The sequence below is a fragment of the Giraffa tippelskirchi genome, chromosome 2, assembly GCF_054371585.1.
Source record: "Giraffa tippelskirchi isolate mGirTip1 chromosome 2, T2T-mGirTip1v1.2.pri, whole genome shotgun sequence".
NCBI classification, from domain to species: domain Eukaryota; kingdom Metazoa; phylum Chordata; class Mammalia; order Artiodactyla; family Giraffidae; genus Giraffa; species Giraffa tippelskirchi.
In genome coordinates, this window is record NC_137276.1 from 95,535,708 (window position 1) to 95,551,832 (window position 16,125).

The 16,125-nt window shown below is 37.8% G+C and overlaps 1 protein-coding gene across 10 annotated transcripts in view; it reads left to right on the top strand.

The window, feature by feature from the left end:
- Nucleotides 1-16,125, top strand: part of PIK3CB (phosphatidylinositol-4,5-bisphosphate 3-kinase catalytic subunit beta) — a 188,702-nt gene that overhangs the window by 75,812 nt on the left and 96,765 nt on the right. For all 10 annotated transcript variants that reach the window (XM_081574025.1, XM_081574028.1, XM_081574029.1 and 7 more), the window contains one exon: nt 14,545-14,731. In XM_081574025.1, coding sequence (XP_081430151.1) covers nt 14,561-14,731 — 171 coding nt within the window. In that variant the 5' untranslated portion in view covers nt 14,545-14,560. The remainder of the gene's footprint in view (nt 1-14,544; nt 14,732-16,125) is intronic.

Genomic DNA, 16,125 nt, shown 5'->3' on the forward strand with positions numbered 1-16,125 from the left:
TTTATTTAAAAAATGTATTTGGCTGCATCAGGTCTTGACTGCATCATGCGAGATCTTTCATTGAAGTGCATGGGCTTAGTAGTTGTGGCACTCGGGCCTTCTAGTCATGGCCCGTGGGCTTAGTTGCTCTGCAGCATGTGGGATCTCAGTTCCTCAACAAGGGATCAAACCTGTGTCCCCTGCATTGCAAGGTGAATTCTTAACCATTGGACCATCAGGGAAGTCACTGTGGTATGTTTTATAATACTTATTTTGCTATATTAAAAAAGAAATTTATAGGTAATATCTGCTTACATACATTAAGAAAAATGTGATTTAACTAAAATAAAGGTCATTTGTGATAAAAAATATTGTGCTGTTATGTGCTAAAAAACAGTGTGCTATTTACATGCTAAAAACACTCAGGTACAATTGTAGTAGACTACAGTGTTAGTTGCTCAGTCAAGAGCAACTAACAACTCTATGCAACCCATCGAGCTGTAGCCCACCAGGCTCCTCTGTCCATGGGATTTCCCGTCAAGAATACTGGGGTGGGTAGCGGTTCCCTTCTCCAGGGATATTCCCGAACCAAGGATTGAACCCTGGTCTCCTGCATTGCAGGCAGACTCTACTGTCTGAGCCACCAGGGAAGCCCATGTAGTAGACCATGCATGAGTGCTAAGTCGTTTCAGTCGTGTCCAACTCTTTGCGACCCTATGACCTGTAGCCTGATAGTCAGATGCTTATATTGGTAGTTCGATCACTTGTGAATATATTGACGACAAGTAAAGACTGACACTGAGATATTGTGTTGGTAACTTAAATTGCATGAATAGTACATGTAGCTGCTACTTTTGAATCTGTATCATGGGTCACAAAATAACAGACCAAAAGGAAAAACCCTTACTCTGGTTACATGGCTTTTCATTTGTAAACAGAGCCAAATGTCACTGAACACTTCTCCCTCAGGAACTGTAATAGACACCAGGGGTTTGGGGCTTCATAAAGCAAAATTTCTACTAATGCACACACGAGGTAGGAATTACTCTGTCATGTTGTATGCCATTGATACTATGAAAATCTGCAGTTTAGAGATACTGATGAACACAGACATTAAGAATAGATAGCCTAGCTCTGACCTGAGTTCTCTTCCTTTGGACTATTCTAAGTGTCCTGAATACTAAAACTTTTTAAAAAATGTATATGATCTGTATGCCCTCATTGATGAAATATTGAAAAAAGCAAATATTTATTTATAGTTACTTTTGAACCCTATTAATGTATTTCTTTCCAGCCTCAATTTCCTTCTTTCATTTTTTCTAGTTTTGTTGAGATATAATTGACATACAGCACTGTATAAGTTTAAGGTGTACAACATAATGATTTGAGTTATGTACATCATGGAATGATTACCACACTAGGGTTAATGAATATCTGTTATATCATATTGATACAACTTTAAAGAAATAGGAAAAAAATGTATTTTTTCCTTATGATGAGAACAGGTAGTGTTAGTTATTTGTATCATGTTATACATTACATCTCTAGTACTTATTCATCTTGTAACTGGGATTTTGGTACCATTTTACGATCTTCATCTTATACCCCCTTCCTCTCTCTCCCCCTCCCAGACTCTGGTTTTTCTTTTTGCAGTTAACAGAATTCTAATTGTACTTACTGTACTGCTTTATATTTTACTCTGTATATCATCCATAAACACTTCTGTTATACACATTTGACAAACCAGTGTAAATAGTATAAATAGCTGCTTAATATGCCATCAGATGGGGGTATATCATTGTTTTTCTGTTTTTTCATGATTGGACCATTGGTTTATTTGCAAGTTTGTCATTTGTGTACTTTGCTTTGTGTATGAAAATTTTTCTGAATTCAGGTTTTTAAACAGATAATTAATGAGTTAGTAGGTTTAAAAAATTTTCAAGACTCAATGCATATTTGCAGATATTTTCTAAAAGCTCTTTAGAGTGCCATCTTTTTTTTTTCCCCAACCAAATGGAATTCAGGAGCTTGGTTCCCTACCAGGGTGGAACCTGTATCCTCTGCAGTGGAAGCTCAGATTCTTAGCTGCTGGACCGCCAGGGAAGCCTCCCAGCTTCTGTTTTTAGATGATAAATTTGAATATTTTATTTCAATACAAATGATAAGATTATATTGAAATAACTGATAAATGATTTAGCAATTATTCTTTAGTAATTTTTAGAATTACTTTAGAGAGATCTTTTACATGAAATGATAATGATTCAGATAAAATAACCATCTTTAACAAATGGAGTTCTATACTGTTCAGTTTTTCAGTGTTCAGTATAATGGATACTTTATTGTAAATCAATCAATAAATAAAGCTGATAGACATGGGGGGACAGAAACCCAGATAAATCAAAATCCTGTCACTTGCTGTGATTAGAACCTGCAGGCTTAGATAGTAAATGTGGTGTTCATGATAAGTGCACTGCCCCTTCCAGTTTTTTTAATGATCATTAGCTAGATCCTATAATAGTAAAGAAATAAATATTGAGTAGGTACTATTCCATTTAATATTTTTTAAAATTTCCTTTCAGTCTCTACCAAATTTTTCCCCCATGATTTTCTAAGAAGTTTTTGTCGGAACTTCTTCTTCATCTGTATCAAGTCGATGTTGGTTTCTACTTATCACTTTATTGAAAGAAGTAAAATCCAGTAGTTTTGCTGGCACATTGCTAGGGAAACTGAGAATGTTTAAACCCCTTCCTCTCTTTCTGCCAGTGAACAATGGACAGGATATGGGTTTGTAATTATAGTCTAAAGGCTTAGTTGAGCTAATTGTCACTGCTGAAGTTCCTTTGCCCTCTGATAGCTTCCTTGAAAAGTTGTTTTCATAAGTAGTTTCATGCTTGTCCTCAGCCTTTGATCATTTGCTTAATGCTCAAACAAAAGAGCCATACCTGACTGAGGTAGGGTCTTGTGCTTGCTGTGCCAGGGTAAGCCTGTGCTGGAGTAACCCTGTGAAGGGTTGTTGTGCTAGCGCAACCCTGTGAAAAACATTTCCTTGGAAAAAAAAATCTGACTTTGGCTTTGGCTGAGTCTCTGTGTCGCCTAGGTAATTTACGTAATTTCTCTGGGCCTTAGTTTCCTAATTTTTAAAATAGGAAGGGCCTGCCGCTCCTAAGGTACTCCCAGCCTGAACCCATAAGTTACTTCTCAGGTTGGACTCTTGGGTGTGATGCTCCATATAAGATAAGGGTGCCTTAGGGGAATAGGAACCAGAACACATTTATTTTTATACATTACAATTATGCAGCAGTAATTCAATTTTCTTCAGAATATCTTTATAAAAGATTTATATGATACCAGTTGGTTTTATTACCTTATTTGTTTTAGGTCAAATAAAGGACATACTATTTTTAATTTAAGCACAGCACATTTTGTGAGTATACTCCCTCTCTCAGTACTTAGCTTAAAAGTGTTGTGAAAGAAGCTCTTAAGTGCTGCAAGTTACGATGTGATTTTGGGTAGACTACCCCATCAGTATGTTTACTAAGGGTCTTGAAAACTAAGAACCACTTATACTCACCTTACATTCCTCTTATCAGATACGGGGCTAAAGTCTTCGTGACTTAAGAGCTTCTTTTGCCCTTCAAGAATTAGCTGAAAACAAACTAGCCAAGTATAAGAAACACTATTGATTGACAAGTAGAAATGTATGAGAAATCTTGTCCATTACTGTTCATTCAGTTCAGTTCAATCACTCAGTTGTGTTTGACTCTTTGCGACCCCATGGACCGCAGCACGCCAGGCCTCCCTGTCCATCACCAAGTCCCAGAGTTTACTCAAACTCATGTCCATTGAGTCAGTGATGCCATCCGACCATTTCATCCTCTGTCATCCCCTTCTCCTCCTGCCCTCAATCTTTCCCAGTATCAGGGGCTTTTCAAATGAGGCAGCTCTTCACATTAGGTGGCCAAAGTTTTGGAGTTTCAGCTTCAGCATCAGTCCTTCCAATGAACACCCAGGACTGATCTCCTTTAGGATGGATTGATAGGATCTCCTTGCAATCCAAGGGACTCTCAAGAGTCTTCTCCAACACCACAGTTCAAAAGCATCAGTTCTTTGGTGCAAAGCTTTCTTTATAGTCCAGCTCTCACATCCATACTTGACTACTGGAAAAACCATAGCCTTGACTAGACGGACCTTTGTTGACAAAGTAATGTCTCTGCTTTTTAATATGCTGTCTAGGTTGGTCATAACTTTCCTTCCAAGGAGTAAGCGTCCTTTAATTTCATGGCTGCAATCACCATCTGCAGTGATCTTGGAGCCCCCAAAAAATAAAGTCAGCCACGGTTTCCACTGTTTCCCCATGTATTTGCCATGAAGTGATGGGACCGGATGCCATGATCTTAGTTTTCTGAATGTTGAGCTTTAAGCCAACTTTTTCACTCTCCTCTTTCACTTTTATCAAGAGGCTCTTTAGGTCTTCTTCACTTTCTGCCATAAGGGTGGTGTCATCTGCATATCTGAGGTTATTGATGTTTCTCCTGGCAGTCTTTCTTCCAGCTTGTGCTTCCTTTAGCCCAGCATTTCTCATGATGTACTTAACTCTGCATAGAAGTTAAATAGCAGGGTGACAATATACAGCCTTGACGTACTCCTTTTCCTATTTGGAACCAGTCTGTTGTTCCATGTCCAGTTCTAACTTTTGCTTCCTGACCTGCATACAGATTTCTCAAGAGGCAGGTCAGGTGGTCTGGTATTCCCATCTCTTTCAGAATTGTCCACAGTTTATTGTGATCCACACAGTCAAAGACTTTGGCATAGTCAGTAAAGCAGAAATAGATGTTTTTCTGGAACTCTCTTGCTTTTTCGATGATCCAGCGGATGTTGGCAATTTGATCTCTGGTTCCTCTGCCTTTTCTAAAACCAGCTTGAACATCTGAAAGTTCACAGTTCACGTATTGCTGAAGCCTGGCTTGAAGAATTTTGAGCACTACTTTACTATCATGTGAGATGAGTGCAATTGTGTGATAGTTTGAGCATTCTTTGGCATTGCCTTTCTTTGGGATTAGAATGAAAACTGACCTCCAGTCCTGTGACCACTGCTGGGTTTTCCAAATTTGCTGGCATATTGAGTGCAGCACTTTGACAGCATCTTCTTTTAGGATTTGAAATAGCTCAACTGGAATTTCATCATCTCCACTGGCTTTGTTCGTAGTGATGCTTTCAAAGGCCCACTTGACTTCACATTCCAGGATGTCTGGCTCTAGTTGAGTGATCACACCATCGTGATTAACTGCGTTGTGAAGATCTTTTTTTGTACAATTCTTTTGTACAGACTAGGTCTAGATAAATTGTGGAGATCCCATTAATCCTTTGAGAAATAGTAGGAATTATTCTTGAGCAGTGATTCTCAAACTGGACAGCGTGAAATGCCTCCTATAAGATGTTTCTGAAATTTGTGGGCAGTGATTTTGTTGTTCCTGTTGTTACAGTGATTGGGAGAGGTACTACTGTTACATAATGGTTAAAAGTCTTATTATTATCTGAACCTAGATCTGAACTTTATTTACGTAAAGATGTAATACAAAGTATTTTTACATGATTTTAGTACATTAATTTTGGAAGATAGAGATTTTAAAAATCTATGGCACCAATGGCTTTTGTGGCATTTAATCAGTCTGCATTTGTAGATGCCACATCCATAGTGATTCTGTGTATAGATTCAAACCTCTGACTACTTTATTGTGCACCGTATGGTTATATCCAGTTTTTCATGTACTGAAATATACATTTTTATTTTCTTTTATTTCCTCTTTGTATTATAATTAGAAGATCATATGGGTTTATTTTGAAATCAAGTATATATGTATATAAATTATATTAATAATTTCATTTCAGGTTTTTAAAGTATTTGTAAATTACTTATAAAGTACTGAACATGAGGATTGAAAACCATTCTCTTCGGTAGTATTTAGCTTGAAGTACTTTGAAAACCTTGAGAACTGGTCTAATAAAAGTACATTTATTAAAGTGACACACAAGTACAGTGTTAGGCTGTCATTAAATACTGTATGTTTCTCTGGAATATTTACAAAGCGTGACAACCATTCCAGCTCAGTTATTAGTAAATGATTAATATGAAAATATCAAGGTAGAAATTTATATACGTGGATGTAACTTTTCATTACGATTCACCTTCAGTGTCTGCAGAGGTTTGATTCCAGGAGCCTCACAGATACCAAAATCTGCCAATGTTCAAGGCTCTTATACTAGATTCAATATTGTATGATAAACCATAAATGAAAAGCATATGTAAAAGAATGTGTGTGTGTGTGTGTATAACTGAATCACTTTGTTGAATGGTAGAATTTTGCACAACACTATAAATCAACTATACTTCAATAAGATATATTTTTAGAGTAAGAAATTGAAGATAGGGGAACTGATTTTGGAGATTGGTGTGTTGTTGCTTTAGTAAGCAAAGACCATGCTTCACTGTAAAGCTAAAGGATTAAACTTTATAATGCATTTTGAGATGGCAGGAAAAAATATTTGATCATCGCAATTTATAATATTTTGCCAGTTTTTAAATATTTAAGGCATTACGATTGTTAAATATAGCATATTCTGAAGTAAAATTCTACTTTCTTTTCCTCTATATTAAAAATAGTGGTTGTCAGTTGATGCCAGATTGGGAGTTCCCAATCTAAATTTAATAGAAGATGCCATTTTATGGAATAAACAGTTCTATAGTCAAACATTAGTTGAAAATACATCATTTTTGGTAATGGCTGTAACATTATTGGAAGTGCAGCACAGAGGGAATACAGTATTTGGTAAGACCTATTTCATGTTTCTCTTCACATGACAGGCATTTATGAATTGGAGGCAAGATGGTATTAAGCAATCGAATTCTGTATGTTGGGACTTCCCAACATACAGGTGGTCTGGTGGTTGAGAATCTACCTTGTAATGCAGGGCACCCAGGTTTGATTCCTGGTTGGGGAACTAAGATCTCACATGCGGTAGAGCAATAAGCCCACAGGCCACAAGTTACTGAGCCCATGTGCTCTAGAGCCTGTGCTCTGCAACAAGAGCAGCCTGTGTGCCTCAACAAAGAGCATACATAGTGCATGAAAGACCCAGCAAATACCTGTGCACCCCCCACCCCCCCGCCAATGTGAAAAAAATTATGTCTATTTGGAAGCTGTTTATGGCATTTGTTATACTAGGCACTGAAAGACCAGGCCATATAGTTACTTTTTTCCTGTCAAGCATGATATAAATCACATTTTTAATGGGGACTTTGGACATGGGTTTGGGTAAACTCCGGGAGTTGGTGATGGACAGGGAGGCCTGGCGTACTGCGATTCATGGGGTCGCAAAGAGTCATGGGGTTGCAAAGAGTCGGACATGACTGAGCGACTGAACTGAACTGAACTCCCTGGCAGTTCACTGAGTAAGATTCAGTGCTTCCACTGCAGGGGGAGTAGGTTCCATCCCTACTCAGGGAACTACGTTTCTGCATGCCGTGCTTTGGGGCAAAGAAAAACCAAAAAAAAAAAATCACATTTTTAATGATCGAATGTAATTGTTCTACTAGTGACTTTCATAGAATTTGAATTCATTAATTCATTCAGCCAGAAGTAAGTGTTTATTGAACTGGAAATAGTAAGAGGGTGGGAAACTATCCCATAGCAATGAATTTTAGTATAGTGTACTCCTTTGTTGACACAGATATGCCCTGGTGCTTGGGTGCACAGAGGAATATTAGGGACAGATTCCAAGAGTCTAGAGGTGTGAGAGTTGGTCAGGATGACATGGTAGGGAGAAGAATGATAGATTTAAGGTAAAAGGCAGGAAAGAGTATGTGACATGGTGATAAGTGTCAGCAATTCCACGGGGCAGGATTAAGGATAGTATGCGTGGGAGTGTTGAATGACAGATCTACAAAGAAGGGAAGGCAGAGGCCCATGAATTCGTTCCTGTAATTCATTTTAGATATGGCTACTTCATCAAGAAATTCTTAAAAAAAAAAGATATTCTTAAATCTATCATAGTGATTTTCCCTTTAATACCTAAGAAGTTTAGAATTTTGAATCTGGGGAGTTGATGCTGTTGGGTAGTGAGGTGCAGTTTCTTTGAAAAGGTTGCTACTCTAGGCTCCAGAGGTTCAGGAATCCTCATCATTTCTAGTTGCTGGTAAGGGTGAGGTTTCAGAGTTTTTGTTTTTATAGTTTTGTGCTCCTATATTACTATTGATATTCATCAGGTGATTTGGTTTCAGTTGTGAGAATCTTGCCAAAAATCTATGCTAAAGAAACCAGGGGAGTATACAGGTTTATCTTGATTATAATTCTGATGTTTCATAAACCCATCTCAATTTTAAATGCTAACTTGAGTTTGTCCTCTCAGTTTTTCTTGACAACTCCTGACTCTCTTATGTCTCCGGACTCGTGGTGTTCAGGAGATAGCATTTTCCTGTTAGTCTTTGCATGGTGTTATTTGAATATAAGCAAAGCATGGTCTTTAAAATTTGATGTAGCACGTTTTTATTATGCAGATGTTTCTTGAATATCTAATACTTGCAAAGTTGAGAAGCTCCTCCACTGAAAATAGTTTCTAAGGCTGTTCTGCAGTGATTTGCTTAAAGCATTTCCAGGATCAGTGTCTGTGAATGACATCTTGCAGTAACTTTGTGTGGTTTTGTTCTTGTCTGTGAAAGTTATCAGTTTAAAGTTACTAAGTATAGTTATTTCACTATATGCTGTGGTGAGAGACAGTCTTTTAAAAAGCTTGGCACAAGATGTCAAGTAGCTTACAGTCAGGTAATGTGGTTTATTATGGTTAAATGTCTCAGACTGTTTTTCTGGTGCTGTAGCGGTTATTATAGTGTATTATAGTATCATAGCTCAGTCGGTGAAGAATCCACCTGCATTGCAGGAGACCCAAGTTCAATTCCTGAGTCAGGAAGATCCTCTGGAGAAGGAAACGGCAACCCACTCAGTATTCTTGCCTTGAGAATCCCTTGGACAGAGGAGCCTGGCAGGCCTGGAGAATCCCATAGACAGAGGAGCCTGGTAGGCTGCACTCTTTGTGGTTGCAAGAGTTGGATACAACTTAGTGAAACTAAACCACCACCAGCAGTTATTATGTAGAGTGTAGAGTTGGGCTCACCCTCCAAAGTTAGACCCAAGTTTGGACTCATTGGAAAAGACGTTAATACTGGGAAAGATTGAGGGCAAGAGAAGGGGGTGACAGAGGATGAGATGGTTGGATGGCATCACTGACTCGATGGCTGTGAGTTTGAGCAAACTCGGGGAGATAGTGAAGGACAGGGAAGCCTGGCGTGCTGTAACTCATGGAGTTGCAAAGAGTCGGACATGATTAGCGACTGAACAACAACAACAAATGTCTCAGACTCCTTTTCTAGTGCTTTAGCAGTTATTCTGTAGAGTGTAGAATTGGTCTCACTCTCCAGAGTTAGACCCAAGTTGATATCCCGAGACTGCTACTTTTTATCCATGAATGAGATCTCAAATTATCTAAGTCTCAGGTACTTCCTTAAGGAGTAGTATTATTACCACAGGGTAGTAGTCAGGATAAGATATAGTAATGCATGTAAAGGTTTTAGTAGAATCCTAATACATAGCAGGTACTTACCTTTAGTGTTATAAATTCCATTATCCCTTGAGCTTTTAAAAAAATTATTGTAGGAGTAGCAACAATAGTGTTTGGTCTTAACTTCATTAAACAGTTGCAAATGGCTACTATGTGTAATCACTTTTGGAGAAACAAAGTAGTTGAATGTATATAACTCACAGCTCAAAAGAACTTTTGGTTTTTGAATAAAAATAAAAAATTATAAGTAGCAACAAACCGTGGGCGTATTATAGTTGGGCATTCTTTACTCAGTTTTCATAACTATGATATGATGTAGTTACTGTTGTTTTCATCATTTCACAGGTAAGGGAACTTAAGTAGGAAGAAGATAATGTGATTTGCCCAAGACATCTTCATTAGTGAGTGATGGAGCCAGGTTTACAACTCAGGTGTTAGACTCTGAGAACACAATCTTTAATTATTGTCTGTTCTGTCTCCAGAAACATGGCTGGCATGTCTGAAAGATTCAAAACCTTTATCACAGTGTTTGTGCTGGATCTAGGCTATGACGTGTAAAAGTTAAGAAGGAGGGATCAGTAATGGCTAGGATGTTGAGGGGAGGGAGAAAGCTGTCATTGCAATGTGTCTGCCACTCCATTTTAGCTCCTTCAATTGTCACAGTGTTCCCAGGAGAAATATTTTAGTATGAATCTTTCTTTTTTTTTTTTAGTTATTGAAGGCTCAAGAAGTTTAAGTGACTTATAAAAATTCACATAACTAATAAATGGTGTAGGTGAAATTTAACAAAACCTTTTTGTTATGAAAAACAGCAAGCATGTACAAAATCAGAGAAGTAATACAGTGCACTCCTCATGTCCCAGCCTCAGTCAATACCAATGTTTTGCCTCTCATTTCATCTATTTCTCTCACTTTTGAAAACGGCTTTATTGAGGTATGGGCTTCCCTGGTGGCTCAGATGGTAAAGAATCTGCCTGCACAATGCAGGAGACCCGGGTTCGATCCCTGGGTCAGGAAGATCCTTTAGAGAAGGAAATTTCAACCCACTCCAGTATTCTTCCTGGAGAATTCCATGGACAGAGGAGCCTGGTGAACTACAGTCTATGAGAGCACAGAGAGTTGGACATGGGACTAACACTTACTGAGGGATAATTGACTTAAACTACACATATTTAAAATGTGTAATTTGATATATTTTGACATATGTACATATCCCTGAAACCATCATCTGACAAGATAATGAACATATCCATTACTCCCAAGAGTTTCCTTGTGTCCCTTTGTAATCCTCCTCTTTTACCTCTTCCTACTTCCCACCCCTCTCCCATACAAGGAAACCACTTATCTGTTACAGTAGACTAATTTACATTTTCTAGAATTTTATATAAATGCAGTCAAATGTGCTCTTTTTTTGTCAGGCTTGTTTCACTCTGCATAATTATGTTGAGATTCATCCATATTGTTGCATGTGTCCATGGTAGATTTTTGTTTGTTTTTTGCTTTTTGACTGTGTAATATTCCATTGTATGAATATACCACTCTTTAAAATGTTCATTCACTTGTTGATGGATATTTGAATTTTCCCCAACTTTTGGCTAGCGTAAATAAGGCTTCTATGAACAATACCAATATGCCAGCAAATTTGGAAAACTCAGCAGTGGCCACAAGACTGGAGAAGGTCAGTTTTCATTCCAGTGCCAAAGAATGCTCAAACACTGCACAATTGTACTCATCTCACACGCTAGTTAAGTAATGCTCAAAATTCTCCAAGCCAGGCTTCAACAGTATGTGAACTGTGAACTTCCAGATGTTCAGGCTGGTTTTAGAAAAGCCAGAGGAACCAGAGATCAAATTGCCAACATCTGCTGGATCATCGAAAAAGCAAGAGAGTTCCAGAAAAACATCTATTTCTGCTTTATTGACTATGCCAAAGCTTTTGACTGTGTGGATCATAACACACTGTGGAGAATTCTGAAAGAGATGGGAATACCAGACCACCTGACCTGCCTCTTGAGAAACCTGTATGCAGGTCAAGAAGCAACAGTTAGAACTGGACATGGAACAACAGACTGGTTCCAAATAGGAAAAGGAGTACGTTAAGGCTGTATATTGTCACCCTGCTTATTTAACTTATATGCATAGTACATGATGAGAAACACTGGACTGGATGAAGCACAAGCTGGAATCATGATTGCTGGGAGAAATATCAATAACCTCAGATATGCAGATAACACCATCCTTATGGCAGAAAGTGAAGAACTAAAGAGCCTCTTGATAAAGTGAAAGAGGAGAGTGAAAAAGTTGACTTTAAACCCAACATTCAGAAAGCTAAGATCATGGCATCTGCTCCCATCACTTCATGGCAAATAGATGGGGAAACAATGTAAACATTGACAGACTTTATTTTTTTGGGCTCCAAAATCACTGTAGATGGTGACTACAGCCATGAAATTAAAGGACACTTGCTCCTTGGAAGAAAAGTTATGACCGATCTAGACAGCATATTTCAAAGCAGAGACATTACTTTGCCAACAAAGGTCCGTCTAGTCAAAGATACGGTTTTTCCAGTAGTCACGTATGGATGTGAGAGTTGGACTATAAAGAAAGCTGAGTGCCAGAGAATTGATGCTTTTGAGCTGTGGTGTTGGAGAAGACTCTTGAGAGACCCTTGGACTGCAAGGAGATCCAACCAGTCCATCCTAAAGGAAATCAGTCCTTGAGTGTTCATTGAAAGGACTGATGTGTAAGCTGAAACTCCAATACTTAGGCCACCTGATGTGAAGAACTGACTCATTTGAAAAGACCCTGGTGCTGGGAAAGATTGAAGGCGGGAGGAGAAGAGGATGACAGAGGATGAGATGGTTGGATGACATCACTGACTCAATGGACATGAGTTTGAGTATACCTCGGGAGTTGGTAATGGACAGGGAGGCCTGGCGTGCTGTGGTCCATGGGATCGCAAAGAGTTGGACATGACTGAGCAATTGAACTGAACTAAACTATGAACAGTACAAGTTTTTATGTGGCTATATACCTTCATATCATTTAGGTGTATATTTAGAAGTGGGATGACTGGATCATATGGTAAATGTATGTTAAGAAACTGCCAAACTATTTTCCAAAGTAGCTCTGTTGTTTAACATTCCCATCATCAATGTATACAGTTTCAGTTCCTCTCCGTGTCTGTAGTGGTATGGTTGGTCATTTTAATTTTAGCCCCTGTAAGAGGTGTGTATTGCATTATAATTTTAGTTTATATGACCAATGTTATTAAGCCTTTTTGCCACCAGTCTATCTGCTTTGATAGTTTTTGTTCAAATTTTTTGCCAATTCAAGTAAACTGAGTTTTTTTCTTATGATTGTATATTGAGAGTTCTTTATGTATTCTGGATACCAGTTCTTTACATGGTTTGCAAGCATTGTCTCCCTTCTGTGGCTCGTCTTTTTATATTATAAACGGTGTCATCCTTAAGGGCAGAAAGTTTTCGTTTTGGTGAGGTTCATTTTATCAATTTTTTATTTTGTGAATTGTGCCTATGGTGTCATATCTAAGAACTGTTTTCCTAATCCAAGAGCACAATATTTTCTCTATGTTTTCTTCTAGAGGTTTTACAGTTTCAGTTTTTACATTTAGACCTACAATCCATTAAGAGTGGTATGTGAGGTATGGATTGAGCTTCATTTTCTTAGCTTAAGGATGTCTAGGTATTCCAAACTAGAATAACTAGTTGAAGCACTATTTGTTCAAGTGACTACCCTTTTTCTCATCAAATTGTTGAAATCAGCTGCCCTTTCACTTTTTAAAAAATGGAATAATCTAAAGCACATGCCAAGGATAATTTCATTTTATCCATATATATACTTTATTATGCATGTCTGTCTGATAAAGACTGATTTTTAGAAACATAACAAACATTCTATTTTTATACCTCAGAAAATGAAGGTTCCTTAAAATCATCTAATATTTAATTCATATTTTAATTTTCCAGGTCGTTTCAAAGCAGCCTTCAAAGTTGACCAGTAAAGGGCTTTTCTCTATTATTATTGTCTCACATTTGTATATATTTGACATGTTTAAATCCATAGATGTCATCATTGTTTCTGATGCCCCAGATACTTTAAATTGGTTCTTGTCTCTTTGACACAAGATTTGGATTTTTTGAATAAATGAGATTTGAGCCTTTTTCTTTTATTTGTTTTTAACTTTATTGCCCATGTTCTTCTTAGGATTATTGTGATTTCTTGAAGGAAGCGCTTAAAACAGATGAGATTTAAATGGCCCACTTGGGGGGTGCATTTGTTGTAATACTGGTTTGGTAAGGAGAGTGTCAACATATCTGTGAACACAAGTCTAGCAGCAGGAGGCAAAACTTGTGGCATAAGAGCCTGGACTGGGGAATTGTTGGAGAAGCAAAGGAAAACAGGCCAGAGTCATAGGGCAAAAGGCCTTGCCAGCTGGTTTGTGGGGTTTGATATTTTTAATGCTTTGATGATGGGTCATGGATCGAAGTTCATGACATTTTTGTTTCTCACATCGATTGATAGAAAATTATTTTTGAAAGAAAGCTCTCTTGATTCCCACTTTTCATGGAGTTTGCTGAGAAAAACTTCACTGAAGAATCCAATGTCAATCCTCTAGGATTCTCTAGAGAGAATCTTCTGTTGAGTGGTCATTAACTGAATTTCTCAGGAGGCTGTTCTTCTTAAACCTTTCATCTTTTACATGTCATATAGTTATGTTGAATTTGAGTCAGTATGGTATATATACATGATTCATGTAGTGATATCCAAAAGTATTTTAAGTAGTGTGGTTTACTCTTGCTTAATTTAATTGGCCCCCTGTTACATTGTTGGCTGTATTGAAATCCAAGGAGTATGGATTGGTGGGCTTTATCATGTTTTAGTATAAAATCTGGCTTATTAATTCACTGAGTTTTACTTACTGATTTCTAGAGCCCCGTGGTTATGAATGTGCTTCTACTTCATGATGCCTCCTGCTATGGCAGACGTCCTTGACATCTGGGCAGTGGACTCACAGATAGTATCTGATGGCTCCATACCTGTGGATTTTCTTTTGCCCACTGGGATTTATATCCAGTTGGAGGTGCCTCGTGAAGCTACCATTTCCTGTATTAAGCAGGTATGTTACTAGGTGAGCTTTCTATAAACCTAGCTTACTTACTTTGTCACTTGGGGGATATATTCCTCCATTTTAGAATGTTATTAATGTAAATCATATGGCGAATTTAAGAGAAGTTTATAAGTTATTATTATATTTTAAAGATTTAAATCCATATTTTGTCTTGGATCTTCTTTTTGGTTTATATGTGTTTAGACGCACACACACAGAGACACACACACATGGCTTCTCTGATAGCTCAGTTGGTCAAGAATGCAATGAGGCGACCCTGGTTTGATTCCTGGATTGGAAACATCCACTGGAGGAGGATGTTTCCCACTCCAGTGTTCTTGGTCTTTCTTTGTGGCTCAGTGGGTAGATAATCCACCTGCAATGCGGGAGGGTTCGATCCCTGGGTTGGGAAGGGAAAGTCTTCGCACTCCAGTATTCTGGCCTAGAGAATTCCATGGACTGTATAGTCCATGGGGTCGCAAAGAGTTGGACACAGCTGAGCCACTTTCAGTTTCATGTGTGTGTGTGTATAAATATATTCATTCTCACTCCCACTCACTTTTAATCAAAAAAAAAATCCATGTGTGATACCTGAACTAAGACACACTAGCTTATGTCAGCTAGTTTGAAAGATTTGTTCAGGTTATCAAAAGGAATTTGGCATTGTCGTAGAAAGTTTTAAGTTAAGGTCTTTGTACTTATTGTCTTTGAATTTGTCACTTTTTTTTTTTTAAATATGACTTTTGGTTCATTGTTTCTTCTCTCCTTTTCCTTCCCTTTCTGTTCCCCATCTTCTGTCCCCATCCCCACTAGTTTTCATGGTCACTCTGGGGGAAGAAAAGGTTTTGTGCTGTTTACTAGATTCTGCCTCCCCACCCCCATAATGAATGGTATGTCCTCACTTGAAAGCAAATTCTTTCATATAACAAGGCTTGCCTGTTTTGTTGGCTGATTTTTTTTCAAGAGAATTGGTGAGTGATGTTTGATTTGTAAAGACTGTGATTTATAAGTGAAATTATTTTTCTAAACGTTCTCTTTAATATTTTTCAAATAACTGAACCCAATATGGGAGCCCAGTATAGGATTGTGATCTTTGTAAGAAAAAAATATTTATGACAAAGTACTAGAGTTTCAACAGCCTCTCATCTGTTTTCCTAGCTTCCTCATTGGGGAGCCATAAAAATTCTAGAACTGCATGATCCCTGAAGTGAAAAAAAAATTAAAAATTGTTTTAGGCACGTTACAGGTGCAGAGAGTACACTTATCTTCATAGTCACCAGTGACAGGTATGGATGACTGTGGCTATAGCTGAAGCTTAATTAACTATTGAAACCCTGCTGATTTAAAAAAATGTGTTGTTGTAAAATAAAATTCATCAGAGTCATTTTTAGTCACATAGTTTC